We start from the raw sequence: 14,644 nt of genomic DNA, 5'->3' as shown, positions 1-14,644 counted from the left end.
TCTAATAATAATAAATGATTTTGAATAAAATGTATATATACAATATTTATTATCACAAATTATGTAAAAAAAACATGAGTGACATTAATTAGTTATAGCATTATTCAAGGCAGTAAAACATGACAAATTACCTGGCCATACTTGATTTTCATATCATATAAGTATGTATAACAAACGTTTTATTAATACAATAATACAATCAAGGCACTTAAGGTCTAGTTAGTCAATATTCAGTCACTATTTTTATTGTAAGTGAAGTGAATTTCAAAGTATATGAAATTTTATTAGAAAATATGTAATTATATGTATATAAATGTATAGACACACACAAATTTTGAAATTATTAATCTTAAAAATATAAACAGAAATTTAACAGTTCTTATTTATTATTTATTTATTTATTTTTTTCTTTATTTATCGCAATAAGTTTACACATTTTCCATTTTCAATTTTAAAAGCACTCCTATTTCAAGTTCTTAATTATCAAGTATACAGTTCTTACTCTTGATGTGATATGACTTGTTATTTTATATTTACTTATACTATATATTTTCAAGAATGTTTTCAATTTTTCAATTTGATTGGATAAAGGATTACAAGTATATTTGCTTTATATACAAGGATTCTCTACTGAAAGTACTAGGACGGATATGAAAAATATGATATTTTCTGGTATATATTGCGTTTGTTAAAATACAGGTTTTATATATTTATTTATTTGAAGAATATTTTTTATTTTGCAATAATTGTAATCCTTTATCCACAAAGCTATGAAGAAAATTAAAAAAAATGCGAATAAATTAAAAAAATAAACAATAGTTCATTATATCATAAAATTGAATAATTATTTCTATGTAACATATGAAACAGATTCAATATAACAAACTTGATGTTCAGATGTAAACGTTCTCTTTTTTTTGGCAACAATAATATACATTTTTATTCTTTTATTTTTGAAACTATGATATTCAACTATAAGATACTTTATATTAAGACATATGTCAAAGAAACTTATAAAGTAATGTACAAGTTGCAAAATCTACCATTAAAAATATATTATTTATATGTCAAATAAGTAATCATATATAATGAAAATTAAAAATTTAAAGAGATACATTAATCGTCCTGGAAACACAAAAGCAGTATTTATCTTGTAAATAATATAGCATGAATCGTTAAAAGGAAAAAAAAAAAAGCATAAATGATAATGTTTTTGTTATTTCAATATTATTATTATTAGTAATAGTATTAGCATCATCATCATTACTATTATTATTATTAATATTAATATTATTATTATTATGCATTGTTTATGCATTGTTTATTGTTTTTGTAAATATTTGTATAAAAAATTATCTTACTATTTCCTAATAGCAAATATAACATTTCTGTGAATGAATATGCGTATAAAATCTTGTGTAAAACCAAAATTAAACGCAAATTTAATATGTGATATGTGTTATAACGATTGAGCAGGAACTGTACACTTCCTGGAAGCTCAATAATACTGAATATGTTAATATAAATTAAATGATTATCTATAATGGAAATTTTCAATATTTTGTGCACGAATGATTGCAGTAATAATTCTTGTAAAATGAAAACGCTCACATATAATAATATTGCTGTTGCAATTCCTTTGAATCATGTCTAGTTTCACAGACATCCTTTTTTTAAATCACCTTGAGTAGTTTTTACGTTTGGCCTTACAAATCTAAAAGCTGGTATGCGCGACGGAGGTCTAGGTATACCACTTACTATACCAGCTGGTTTATTTCCAGTATTCCAGTTACTTGGCTGTCTAAGCCTAGTCTTATTTTCTGTCGTGTTAGTTAATTTATTTGTTGTCTGAAACATCACATCGAATTATAATTATTATTTTGAAAGAGAAAATTTGATAAATTATTAATAATTAATTAATATTGTATTTTACCTGCTTCACAACACCAATAGCATTTTCCTGTTCTTTTTCTTCCAAATTATCTTAAAAGATAAACAAAGATTATTTTATTAAGCTCTTTGTTATCATGAAATAAAATTTTAATATGTATATATATATAATGTTTAACTAACTTGACATTTTATGTTCTCCATTGCTGTTTATAGTTTGACTAGATCCAGTTGGACTTATTATTGGAGAGCTAGTCTTAACCGTTGAATCTATACTAAGTGGTGAACTAGAATTGCTTTCAATTTCTTCTACATTATTTTTTGAAATTGGAGATGGTAAATCTTTTAATTCATCTATCCAATTATTACGTAAAATTTGTTTCTTTGGTTTCGGTGTTGATTCACGTTTAGAACCTACTCTCAAAACATTTAAAATATTTACTTAATTAAAACTTAAGATATGCTTAAATTATTTTATATGAAAATATATTTACCCTCTTCTTGTGTATATACAATTTGATGCAACTGTTCCATATTCGTTGTACGTACATTATATGAATTATGACTACTGTCAGAACACATACTAAGTCTATCATCTAAATCAGGAGCGCTATGAGCACTTTGAGTGCTATCTATACTTTCTGTAGATCCTCCGGAATTTGGCTTTTGAAACGTTGTGTTTATGTCAACATGTGGCAATCGTTGTTCTGAGCCACTTCTCAATTTTCCCAAAGAATACGATATATTTGTCATTGGGTTTGCTATGGCTTTCATTGTATTAATGCATGAACCTTTCACTTGTCTGACATTAGGTAAATATGAAAATCCAGTCGTATCAATAGTTTTTGTTGGATTTGATAGAAGATTAGGATTTGATTTTTGCAAGAACTGTGGCAGTTTAGATAATTTTTTTGGTGCATGCAACTTCTTCTTTGGGGGTTTTGAAACTGGTTTACAAAATGTTGCATCCATATTACTAGGTTGTTCTGTAGCTTCTATATTATTCTTCCCATTGATACTACTAGTTTTTTTTGTAAAAGTATAAAACTTACGACTTTGCAAATCTTGTTGTGTACATGTTACTATATTACAATCTGATAATCCATTTTTACTATTAGACTGATCTTTTGGAGATTGTTTTTTATACGTATTATATTTGTTTTCAATAGGAATATTACTTTTCTGTATAAGATTTGAGTCATAGGTTACATCAATATTTTCATTTGTTTTTAACTGAGTACAAGATTCATCAGAAGTATTACTATAGACAGAATGTAGCTTGTATTTTCCACTTCGCTGAACTTCTGTTAGTAATTCTCTTCTTAATGAAGGAGTTTCTTCTGATGACGAACTTGTAGGGTTCATACATATTGATTGATATTGATTTGTATTCTTGTTCATACTGGTGAATGTTGAATTTAGTAGATTTTCATGTTTAGAAGAATGATTAGAATATGAAACAGGTATCTGAGGTACTGAAACTATACAATTGTTCTGTACAGGTAAAACCATAATGTTGGAACATTGCGTGGTAGCTTCTTCCTCATTAGAATCAGTATTAACATTTTGTTCATAAGAATCTAATGTATTTGTAACCATCGCATTTTTCTTTTCTTCTTTTACATTTACACATTGATATGTAGTGTCTAGTGAATTTTTTGTTTTATTACTTTCTGATTTTATCACTGTAATATTAAGATCACGTGGATTTGTAAATGTGGAAGACAACACATTTGCGCTTATTTCTTCTATCTCCGCATTCATTGATGTCAATGACATATCATTATGAATGTCTATACTATAAATATCATTAATATTCATTTTTTCAGTATTTTTTGGTTCACTAATAAATGTATTATTTATAGAAACTTTATCCTTGTTTTTATTTTCCAAAATAGTTTTGTCATTGAATTTTGATAAAAAAGTTGCTTCCAGATTAAGCTTTGGGGTTTTAGTTTTGATAAATTGACATTTATCCATCATTGGATGGGAGAAATTATCTGAGTTAATAGCACATTCGTAGTCTGCGTTATGTAATGTATTATCATTAGTCAATGATGTGATAGATGAATATAAAACAGAAGGATGAGAAACATTCATCAATGTGTCACCAAAATCTGGTTCAACTAAATTAATAAATGAATCAATTCCTTTTGATTGCGACATATTTAAAAAGGCCTCCATACTTTCTTGTCCAGAAGTAATTAAACTATCATCAGGAACGTAATGATTAGCTCCCATTGTTGCTTTTAGCATAAAAGGTACAGCTTCTTTTTTCTCATTAGTTTGGTTTTTATATGTCTGTATATTAAAAATAATATATGATATAATATATATACATATACACACATACACACATCATATTTAGAATCAATAACATTTTTTATTAAATCTCTAAGAATCAAAAGGATGGTACTAAAAACAAGAATATATTTTTTTTTGTAGTAGTCAAATGTTATAGTAACTTCCAAAACTTACACTTTGATATAAATTCTGAGATTCTTTGTCTCGAATTTTACATGCACCTTGTAAATGAGGAGGCAATGCTTCTATAATAGATTCAAAGCTCATTCTGCTATTTCGTTTTTTAGGCCTTGTAAATGTTCTTGTATCAGTAAATCTTTTATTAACTAAAATCAATGAAATATATGGATATATCGAAAGAATAAAAAAAAAAAAAATAAATAAATAAATGAATAAGACTAAAAAAAGGAATACCAGTAGGAATATTTTGAAAACTCATCTCTGAGGAATTCCTCAGCCAGGCATGTAAATCATACACTGTAGTTTTTGATGAACATTGCACAGGTTCAGATAACCTGAAATACAAATATTTATCATTTTTTAAAACTTTACTAGGTTATTTTTATCAATTATTTTTATTAATTATAATGTATAATGTAAAAGTAAAATACAAATTGTTTTAAAAATGTTCCTTTTGAAAATGTATATAAAATTCTTTTTAAATAAAAGATACTCTTTAACAGATGAAAAAAAATAATTCTTAAGAAGATCAAGAAACGTAAACTTTCAATACAAAAAACCTTCATTATTATAATCATACAAACTATCTTCTCTCTTACCATCTATCAGCGTCACTAAAATCAAAAGTTGATACGTCAATTGTATCATCATATTGGATAGCAAGCGATTCATCAAAATATTGTTTTTCCACGTTCTCAATAACTTCCACCTTTCGTTCTGACATATTCTATTTCAATCACAAAGTTAAAAATATATAGGGACAGGCATTTTACTGTTATAAATTCTCTTTACCAATGAAACGTAACCGAGTAGGCAAATTTCCATAAATCACATGTGTTTCTATGACGTTAGTTACCGTATCATATATAATTTGCAATAAATAATAGAGATTCTTAAAAAATTAACATCGATATTGTTGATTGCCAACAAAAAACACACAGATATAGACGTAGGAACTTCGGTACGTTACATTTGGCTTACTTTTAGAAGACCCGCAACTCACATCCTCAAAGTACGTCTACATCGAACGGCGATGTTATGCTTTTATTGCATTTCTATGTTTCTCGACTAACCTGCCATCTGCAGAGAGATATAGTAACCTTGAAGTTTTCGAAACAATTATAGCGGCATAACCTCTAATCTTCGTTTAAAATTTTAACGTCAAACTCATTGATAAGTGATGTGTTTTTGTTCGTAAGTTCTTTTCTTCTTTTTTTTTTTTTAATTGAATCGAAGATGTTCATAGTAACTAAAGAAATCGATGGAGAAAATATTAGCAAGTTGTGTCGTACGTGTTTGCGAGAGGACGGCGATAAAATGGTTTGTCTGTTCGTTGGACCTGCAGGTTCTTCTCTCGCTGCCAAACTGAGATCTTTATCGTGTCTAGAAGTAAATAAATATAAAGTAACAACCTTCATATGTATATACTATTATTTCTTTATTTTGCTTTTTTTTTATTTTTGTTTTGTTGTAGGTTTGGCAAGGAGATGGATTACCAGAAAAAATGTGTGACCGATGTGTTACCAGAGCAGAATCTGCTCTTTTATATAGAGAACAATGTAGAGCAGCCGATAGAGCTTTAAGACAGGCTGCTTTAAAGGTATTATTTTTATACTTTCTAATATTTTCTGTGATAATTTAATAAATCATGTGTTTACGTTTTACTCGTTAGGTTTCTGGTTTAACTTCCTATGCAACAGTATCTGGCTGTAAACTGTATCAGCAGAGTCAAGGTTTTATGCCTGTACAAAATTCACACAAAACTTTAAAATGCATAGAATGTGGAGCTGTGTTTATGAGTTATCAAGAATTATGTGCTCATAATAGACTGCATTTACCTTTTGTACAAGAGAATATTCCCGTAGAACATATGCACATCATAGAGTCTCAAAATACATATCTTAATTTCAGCCATTTAAATTCTAATCTCTCTAATGATGGTATTCAAAATACTCAATTATCTCCATTAATTACGTCTAACGTAATGCACATGATGTCAGTGAATGAAGATGGTTCTAGTAGAGCTGCTTGCGCGCTCCACTGTTCTCTCTGTAATCATACATTTACTAATAGAACGCAATTAATATGTCATAATATAGCACATACTACAGAAAATATAGATATATCTTGTGACAATGACAATATCGATATCTGCGAAAATTCTAATCAACTACCACAAAATTTGAGCTACGAAAGATCTATGAATTCTGTCGATAACTCGGTTGAAAATTTATCTTATCAAAGACCTAACGTGGATAATAATGAAATGCAAAATTTAAATTTTCCGGGTAATATTCATCTCGATGATGTTCGAGAAAGTGGTACGCAACGCGTTCAAAATATAATGCATTCAGAAAATGATGTTACGAATGTGCATAATTTACAATTTACTAAAGCACCAAATGTTGAAACAGATAGACATATCTTAAATAATTATCAAGCTTGTTCATCAGATTCTGATTATAAAGAAAAACTTGATGCAAAGGAACTAAGTAATTCGCATCCAAAAAGATACAAATGTAAATTATGCACTAAAGTATTTAGTCAAAAATCTAAATTACTTGCTCATCAGATATCTCATAGTGATCAAAGACCATTTAAGTGTCTCAGTTGTGAAAAAGCTTATGCATCTAAAAGTAAGTTGAATGCACATATGAGACTACATACTAAAAAGAATGTACATTTTTGCAAATTATGTAACAAAATATTTACATATCCTTCTTATCTTGAAGAACATATGAAAACTCATAACAAAGTATATAGTGATTCCAAAAAAGTATTACAACTTGAAGGATTCCAATGTAATACTTGTAAGAAAAGATTTAGATTAATAAAAAATTTAAAAGCTCATGAAAAACTACATACTGGGAAAGATCTTATTCAGTGCGAGATATGTGATAAACGATTTAGTCAAAACTACAATTTAAAAGTACATTTACAAACGCATAAATCAATAAAGATGCATAAATGTGAATATTGTAACAAATGTTTTACTCAAAAAGGTAATTTGGTGGAACATTTAAGAATTCATACAAAGATAAAACCATTTGAATGTAAATTATGTGGTAAAACATTTTCTCAATCAAGTCATCTTAAGAATCACGAGGCTTCGCATGTTTCCCTGAGGCAACATCAATGTCGATTATGTGGGAAACGTTTTAAACTGGCGAATCATTTAAAGAGACATTTAAATCTACATACAGGAACAAAGACATACAAGTGTGAACAATGCAATCAAATGTTTTCTCAAGCTTTTAGTTTAACGAGACATATGAAAAGGCACAGTGATTCCCACATTTAATTATAATATAAAAAGAAATTTTTATAAAGTACATCGGATAATATAATATATCACATCTTTAAATATCTATGTAAAAAATTCTCGTATGGTGCATTGGTCGATTAAAAGTAATAATCATGTAAAAGCGTGCAATTTTGGTAATAAGTTTTCTTATTAATATAATGTAATTATTTTTCGCTTTTAATTCTATAATCTATTTATAATTTTTTAACGTCGTCGTCAGAATATGTAAACCTTCTTCAAGTTGATCTTTGGTAATAGTCAATGGTGGTGATATTCTAATTAACTGTCCGTGCGTCGGTCTTGTTAATAAACCCGCATCACGTAATTTCAAACAAATATCCCAACCTGTGGCGAAATCTAAGAACAAACACATAAATTATGAGTATTTTGAAATCATATGTTTAAATATTGGATAACTGACACTCAAATAATATACTGAAATATTGTGTAAGTTTTAATAGTGCATTAGATCTTTTATATCATTATACCATATGGATATACATCGTCTATACGTTTCAATGAAATTCTACCATATCTTATTCTATTGTTCCTTATAATTGCCATATATTTTCAGATAATACAAGATAAGGAAATACCTTTATTGATAAGAAGGCCAGCTAACAAACCACGTCCTCTAAATTCCACAGCAATATCTTTCGGTAATTTAACCAATTCATTTTTTAATACTTCGCCTAATTTCCTAGCATTCTCGGCAAGATTTTCTTCTTCCAAGATCTTAACTGCTTCCAAAGCTACTCTATTTCCTAAAGGACTACCACCGAAAGTGCTACCGTGACAACCCGCTTCGAAACACATCATTATCTATAATAAATTATTATTGATATATATATATATATACACACACACACACACGTATGTGTGTGTCATATTTTCAGATAATTAGAATCGAATGATCTTCCAGGATGCAGGTATTAGATAAAAAAAAATATTTTTTCTTACATTAGGAAAATTGTTAACACTTATCATCATAATATCATTTATGTTCTAAATTTAAATACCTCGTCGTTTGATAATACACCAGAAACTGGATACATTCCACCAGAAAGTGCTTTCCCTAAAATCAAAATATCTGGTTTTTGATTTTCATGATCGACAGCCATACGTTTCCCAGTTCGACAAAGTCCAGTCTGCACTTCGTCCGCGATCCATAAAACGTTATATTTCGTACACAAGTCTCTAACAGCTTTTAGATATCCATTCTGCAGAAAGTATAATTGATCAAATAATCGAGATTCTATATTTAAGTATTGTAGAATAGCTTCTTAAATTTTTATGGATCGAGAATTACTTTTAAAAACGATAATTATTCGCGATCCACTCGAAAATGTAATTAATGTCGAGAGTTGATTGATAAGCAATTTAAAATTGATTTGATATAGATCTACCAGTTAAAAAAACTGAATAGAAGTAAGTAATTCTCGTGAATTGATCTTGAAGTAATTTTCGATGAGTAAAACTTTTATAATGAACATGTAGAATATTTTCATATTTTAATATTTAACGCCATGTAGACTTTGGGGATACACATGTCTGTTTAGAAAAACGAAATAACGTTAACATACGTCCGGGATAATGACACCAGCTTCTCCTTGAATTGGTTCCATCATAAATCCGCAAATGTTTGGATTTTCTTTGAATTTTGCTTCTAGAGCGACTAAATCATTGTACGGTACTTTATCGAAAAATGGCATATACGGTCCAAAATCGTTGTAACAAAGAGGATCAGTTGATGCTGACAATGCTGCTAACGATCTGCCCCAGAAGTTACCTTCAGCAAACACAATGGTTGCTTTTTGGCTTGGTATTTTTTTTATTCTGTATCCCCAACGTCTAGCTAATTTCAAAGCTGTATCTCCACCTTCAACTCCTGTACATATTTACAAATGATTCATTAAGATTCCATATAACATTGTAGCACTCTCGCTCAAATTAATATAATTTTATATTACAAAAACCATCATTTGTTTTACCTGTATTCATAGGTATGAATCTATCGTACCCAATTAATTTCGTTAAATATTCTCCTAGCTCTCCATGCGGTTCCGTATAAAAAGCCCTTGCTGTATGAGCCAATTTTTCAGCTTGTTCCTTCATAACTTTGACCAAACGAGGATGAGAATGACCTTGATTGATAGTCGAGAAACCGGCTAAAAAGTCGAGATAACGCTTTCCGTCTTTATCCCATAAAAAAACGCCTTCACCTTTGGTAAGTACCACATTTGGAAGAGGCTTGAAATGTCTCGCAGCGTATTTGTCATCTCGTTCGATTATTTCCTGGGTGCTTAGACACCTTTTTTTTTGATCGTACCTCTTCTTCGTTACATTCAAAATCCTTTGTCTAAGCGATTGCATTTTTTTTTTTATTCAATACATATATAATTGGATACCAATATGATAAGTCACTATCACCTTTGTCAAATATTAAAGGTATGTTAATATTAATGAAAAATGACGAGGAAAAAACTGAATATATCAAGTAGAAATGCAGCGAGATACTTTCTAACAAAACACGTAAAATGTACCATCATTTATAGCAATGTAACGATATAAGAGGGGGAAGCTTATTTACTCCTAACTTATTTGTATAGATTGCAAAAGTTGTGCAAAGGGGATTTAAAATAAATACTACATCCGTGTACGCATGGATTTAAAACACGCTGATAATAAGCTTTTGTGTTGGGCGTTTAAGAAGGCGCCAATGTTCTAAAGTAAACTCTTGATTACAAATAATATAATCTACGTTAAAATCGTCATAGTCGATAAACAAAAACTGTATAATACATTTTAAATGATCGATCGATCATTCAAATACGTTTATCTCGACCGAATATAAACAAAACAGAAAACATTAAATAATTAATTATATTTATAATTATAAAAGAAACATGATTGTTTAAAAACAATGATTAGAAATTAGAAATTCTGTTTAATGTACAATACGATGACGAATGTATAAACATTAAACAATGTTATAACTTCACATTCTCTTTAATTGCCCTTGCGATATATATTGGGCGAAAAGAAATATAGTAATAACGTAATGAGATACGTTTTCAAATAAGATGATAATATAGCTTGTTGTGAATTTTTACAATCCGATATTTAATTTTCTTTATCTCTTATCAGTCGTTCTTCCCCCAAGTCATAATTATTTAAGAAAGTGTAATTATCGAGATAAATCATATTAAGAATGTTAACTGGTTAATATGTTTGTCATACAATATTAGTGTTAGTGCAGATTTATTTTAGAAATACAGAAAAAATATTTATATACGTTACTTTGCTGAATATATCTAAATATATATTTATGTTAAGGCTCTCTTCCTTTCTTTTTCTCATATAGTAATAACTACATTGTGATCAGGCAAGAAGACGAAGCTATCAGTTTCATAATGAGTTGCCTTATCTCGTACGAGTTATTAATGGAATATAATAATCTAATACGCGCTCTACTTTAACGTTATTTATGTATAACATTTTGCTTTGTCAATAATGTAAAAACATACAAGCATATACGACCAATGAGTTTTCTTAAAGATAATAATATAATGAAGTGTAACTACGATATAATTATTCGTCGTTAAGAAATTAATTTCCGTGAAAGCGATTAGAATCTGGAAAGTATATCGATGTTGCACGACGGAGCGTTGACATGCATGACGAAATACATTTGAGATAATGATCGAGATATTGTTAAGAAAGGAAAATTTTGTACAATATATCTCTTATATACTGATAAGGACAAACATGTTCAATAAACAGGTAATAAAATATAAGAGGATATAATTCGTTTTATAAAATTATATTATAAATATATAACATATGTACGTATTTAGTTATATATCAAGATATTCTTAACACGAATGTAATCTATCATAAAGAAGATTATTACTAAAGAAAATCATAGAGTTAGAAACTTCAATATCGTTCGTGAAATAATATCCGCACACTCTCTTATCTGAGATTCTGTGATAATTAAAGGGGGAGCAAGTCTAATAATATGACCGTGTGTTGGTTTTGCCAAAAGACCTTCATCCTTCAACATCAGACATACATCCATCGCATCGATCTTTTTATTAATAACGATCGCATTTAAAAGTCCCTTTCCTCTAACCAACGTGACAATATCTTTCGGAAGTTTTTCAAGCTCGCTTCTTAAAATGGGACCAAGGTTATTGGCATTATCCGCTAATTTTTCTTCTTCGAGAACGCGTAATGCCTCAAGAGCAATTTTGCAACCTAAAGGATTACCACCATAAGTCGAGCCATGCTCGCCAGGCTTTATAGTTAACATTATAGGATCATTGGCTAAGACCCCAGATACCGGATAAAAGCCACCGGATAATGCCTTTCCAAGAATTAAAATATCAGGTTTAACGTTTTCATGATCGACGGCCAATCGTTTCCCTGTTCTTCCTAGGCCCGTTTGAACCTCATCGGCTATCCATAAAACATTGTATTTTGTACAAAGTTCTCTAACACCTTTTAGATAACCGTTCTTCGAGAAAAAAAAAAACAAACAAAAACGAATGAGGATACAAATTAAGATATATGCATAGATCATCGTCTCTTCGTCAATATTTCTTTTTTTTTATTCCCTTACCTGTGGAACTACTACTCCTGCTTCACCTTGAATAGGCTCGACCATGAAGGCACAAACGTTTGGATCGGCAAGTACTTTTTCAAGAGCAACGAGATCATCGTACGGTACCAATTCAAAGCCCGGCATGAATGGACCGAATCCACTATAACTACTTGGATCAGTACTTGAGGATACGGCACTCATTGTTCTTCCCCAAAAATTACCTTCGGCAAAAACTATTTTTCCTTGATATTGCGCTATACCCTTATTCGTATATCCCCATCTTCGTGCTAATTTACAAGCCGTCTCTCCTCCCTCCACTCCAGTATTCATAGGCAACCATTTGTCATACCTATAATTAAAAAAAATATATATATATATACCATAATATCTATTACATTTGATATACGTACCCAAACAATTTGGTAACATATTCCTCGAATTCACCTAAAACATCTGTGTAAAAAGCTCTCGAACTTAATGTTAAAATCTTCGCTTGCTCCACCATGGTTTTGTAAATTCTCGGATGGCAATGGCCTTGATTAACAGCTGAATAAGCGCTTAAAAAATCGTAATATCTTTTTCCTTCGACATCCCACATGTATACTCCCTCGGCTTTACAAAGAGCTACCTCAAGAGGATGATAATTATGTGCACCATATTTCGATTCGCGTTCGAATATTTGCTGTGATGTGATACTTCTCGGATACTGTAATATTTACAAATAATTATGTATATTTTTCTAACATTATCCGTTTTACTTTTTTTTTTTCCTTTTTTTTTTTCTTTTTTCTCTTCTCAATTTCAAGATAAAAATACAAGGAAATATAAGCAGCTTACTTGTCTACGAATTTTTAACAAATTAGATGTAGAAGTAACACGAAAACTTCCGAGTATCGTTTTTACAACAGATTCCATTGTTACTCGACTTTATTGAAAAAAAAATCTTTTCACGGCTGGAATGACTGTAATTAAAAACAATAGAACAATTATAGGACATAAGAGTATTTCGTTTCATCTTCTTTTTCTTCTCTCTCTCTCTCTCTCTCTCTCTCTCTCTCTCTCTCTCTCTCTCTCTCTTTCTCTCTCTTTCTCTGATTGTTTCTCTTCCTCAATGAAACGGATAAATTGGAAACTACGATGCTATGTTTATGATCTATTGTATACAATACTTTATAATTACTCTTCGTTTATCGGAGTTATGCACGTCAAACGATAGACTAAATAAAAAATTAAACTTAAGTTTTGTCAACAAATATCTTCAAATACCTTCGTTGTCTTCAAAAATATATCAAACTAATTCGTAATAATGATGATGAGTGTGAAGATACCACCAAACAATATCTTAGACGAATTAAATTAAATTGAATAATTCTACACGAACGTTTAAATTTCATTGAGGTACACGTTCAAAAGATAGAACCGAACTGTGTGTTAGTATTTATAGTCATTGCTACTTCTCAAATCATTTACTCGTCCCACACGTCATATGGTAGATAAGAAAATGTGCTTCAGTTCTCTTAGATAATAGTTAAAAGGTGAACTTTCTTGAAAGTTCAAAGATCTTTAACGTTATTCCATAAATTTTAATTAATGTCTCTCTCTCTCTCTCTCTCTCTCTCTCTCTCTCTCTCTCTCTCTCTCTCTCTCTCTCTCTCTCTCTCGCATTTTGAAATATTACGTATACGCACATATCATTTCACATACATTCTATATATTTATACTATTCTTTTACTAATAATAACTATATATATAATTATATATATATATATATATTTATTTATATATTTATTTCATTTATTTATTACTAAAAAAAATCAAAAAGATAAGCTAATATTTGTTATATTTTTCAACTTATCGATTTATTAATTACGATGTTAATTTGATGTCATTTTTTATTAAAAAAAAAAAAAAAAGTAAATTCAAGTTGAAGTATATGCATATATCGAATGCACTCACGCACTTGCACTCAAAGGCACATATATATGATTATTCACTTATTTTACCGCGAATTTTATAATATAAATTCACTGATCTAAAAATTTAACTTATTTTATAAATTATATATATATATATGTATAAATATATATACGTCACAATGCATCGAAATGCATTCTAATTGTAAGTAAATTTATAAAGAATTGTTCGTACTAATAAATAATAAATTACAAATGAAAATAATCAAGTAAAATAAGGTAAAATGAGCACGGTACATTTGATTAACTTGAAGTTGTACAGCAATCATGTGATCTCCGTTATTCATTGTGAAGTCATTGGTATTATATATAGGAATTTGAATGGACCAATAAACATACGCATTTCTTTAATTATATAAAATTTAAATATCGTTTATTTTATAATAG

The 14,644-nt window shown here is 29.2% G+C and overlaps 4 protein-coding genes across 5 annotated transcripts; 1 reads left to right on the top strand and 3 right to left on the bottom strand.

Annotated features, from left to right (window-relative positions):
• Positions 1 to 18: 18 nt before the first annotated feature.
• On the bottom strand, positions 19 to 5,349 carry LOC122637089 (putative uncharacterized protein DDB_G0277255). The gene is made up of 7 exons (XM_043828969.1): positions 4,974 to 5,349; positions 4,609 to 4,709; positions 4,369 to 4,520; positions 2,385 to 4,191; positions 2,074 to 2,304; positions 1,934 to 1,983; positions 19 to 1,848 (listed from the first exon to the last, which is right to left on the bottom strand). The coding sequence occupies exons 1-7, from the start codon at positions 5,096 to 5,098 to the stop codon at positions 1,657 to 1,659; spliced, it is 2,658 nt and encodes an 885-aa protein (XP_043684904.1). The 5' UTR covers positions 5,099 to 5,349; the 3' UTR covers positions 19 to 1,656.
• Positions 5,350 to 5,468: 119 nt separating this feature from the next.
• On the top strand, positions 5,469 to 8,728 carry LOC122637091 (zinc finger protein 658B-like). The gene is made up of 4 exons (XM_043828974.1): positions 5,469 to 5,763; positions 5,849 to 5,974; positions 6,047 to 8,125; positions 8,253 to 8,728. The coding sequence occupies exons 1-3, from the start codon at positions 5,611 to 5,613 to the stop codon at positions 7,673 to 7,675; spliced, it is 1,908 nt and encodes a 635-aa protein (XP_043684909.1). The 5' UTR covers positions 5,469 to 5,610; the 3' UTR covers positions 7,676 to 8,125; positions 8,253 to 8,728.
• On the bottom strand, positions 7,651 to 10,266 carry LOC122637093 (ornithine aminotransferase, mitochondrial-like). The gene is made up of 5 exons (XM_043828977.1): positions 9,670 to 10,266; positions 9,262 to 9,566; positions 8,698 to 8,898; positions 8,275 to 8,500; positions 7,651 to 8,035 (listed from the first exon to the last, which is right to left on the bottom strand). The coding sequence occupies exons 1-5, from the start codon at positions 10,049 to 10,051 to the stop codon at positions 7,869 to 7,871; spliced, it is 1,281 nt and encodes a 426-aa protein (XP_043684912.1). The 5' UTR covers positions 10,052 to 10,266; the 3' UTR covers positions 7,651 to 7,868.
• A 1,219-nt stretch (positions 10,267 to 11,485) lies between these two features.
• LOC122637092 (ornithine aminotransferase, mitochondrial-like) lies at positions 11,486 to 14,413 on the bottom strand. Of its 2 annotated transcripts, none has more exons than XM_043828976.1 (5): positions 14,241 to 14,413; positions 13,122 to 13,246; positions 12,695 to 12,990; positions 12,303 to 12,633; positions 11,486 to 12,197 (listed from the first exon to the last, which is right to left on the bottom strand). In XM_043828976.1, exons 2-5 carry the CDS (start codon positions 13,197 to 13,199, stop codon positions 11,601 to 11,603), a joined length of 1,302 nt encoding a protein of 433 aa, XP_043684911.1. In that variant the 5' UTR covers positions 13,200 to 13,246; positions 14,241 to 14,413; the 3' UTR covers positions 11,486 to 11,600. The 2 variants fall into 2 exon arrangements, with proteins under 2 accessions (XP_043684911.1, XP_043684910.1); XM_043828975.1 differs by lacking the exon at positions 14,241 to 14,413 and adding an exon at positions 13,551 to 13,831.
• Between the last annotated feature and the right edge of the window lie 231 nt (positions 14,414 to 14,644).

Source organism: Vespula pensylvanica, chromosome 24, assembly GCF_014466175.1.
Source record: "Vespula pensylvanica isolate Volc-1 chromosome 24, ASM1446617v1, whole genome shotgun sequence".
NCBI lineage: Eukaryota > Metazoa > Arthropoda > Insecta > Hymenoptera > Vespidae > Vespula > Vespula pensylvanica.
Note: the sequence above shows the minus strand (reverse complement) of the source record. Positions and strands in the feature narration are given on the sequence as shown.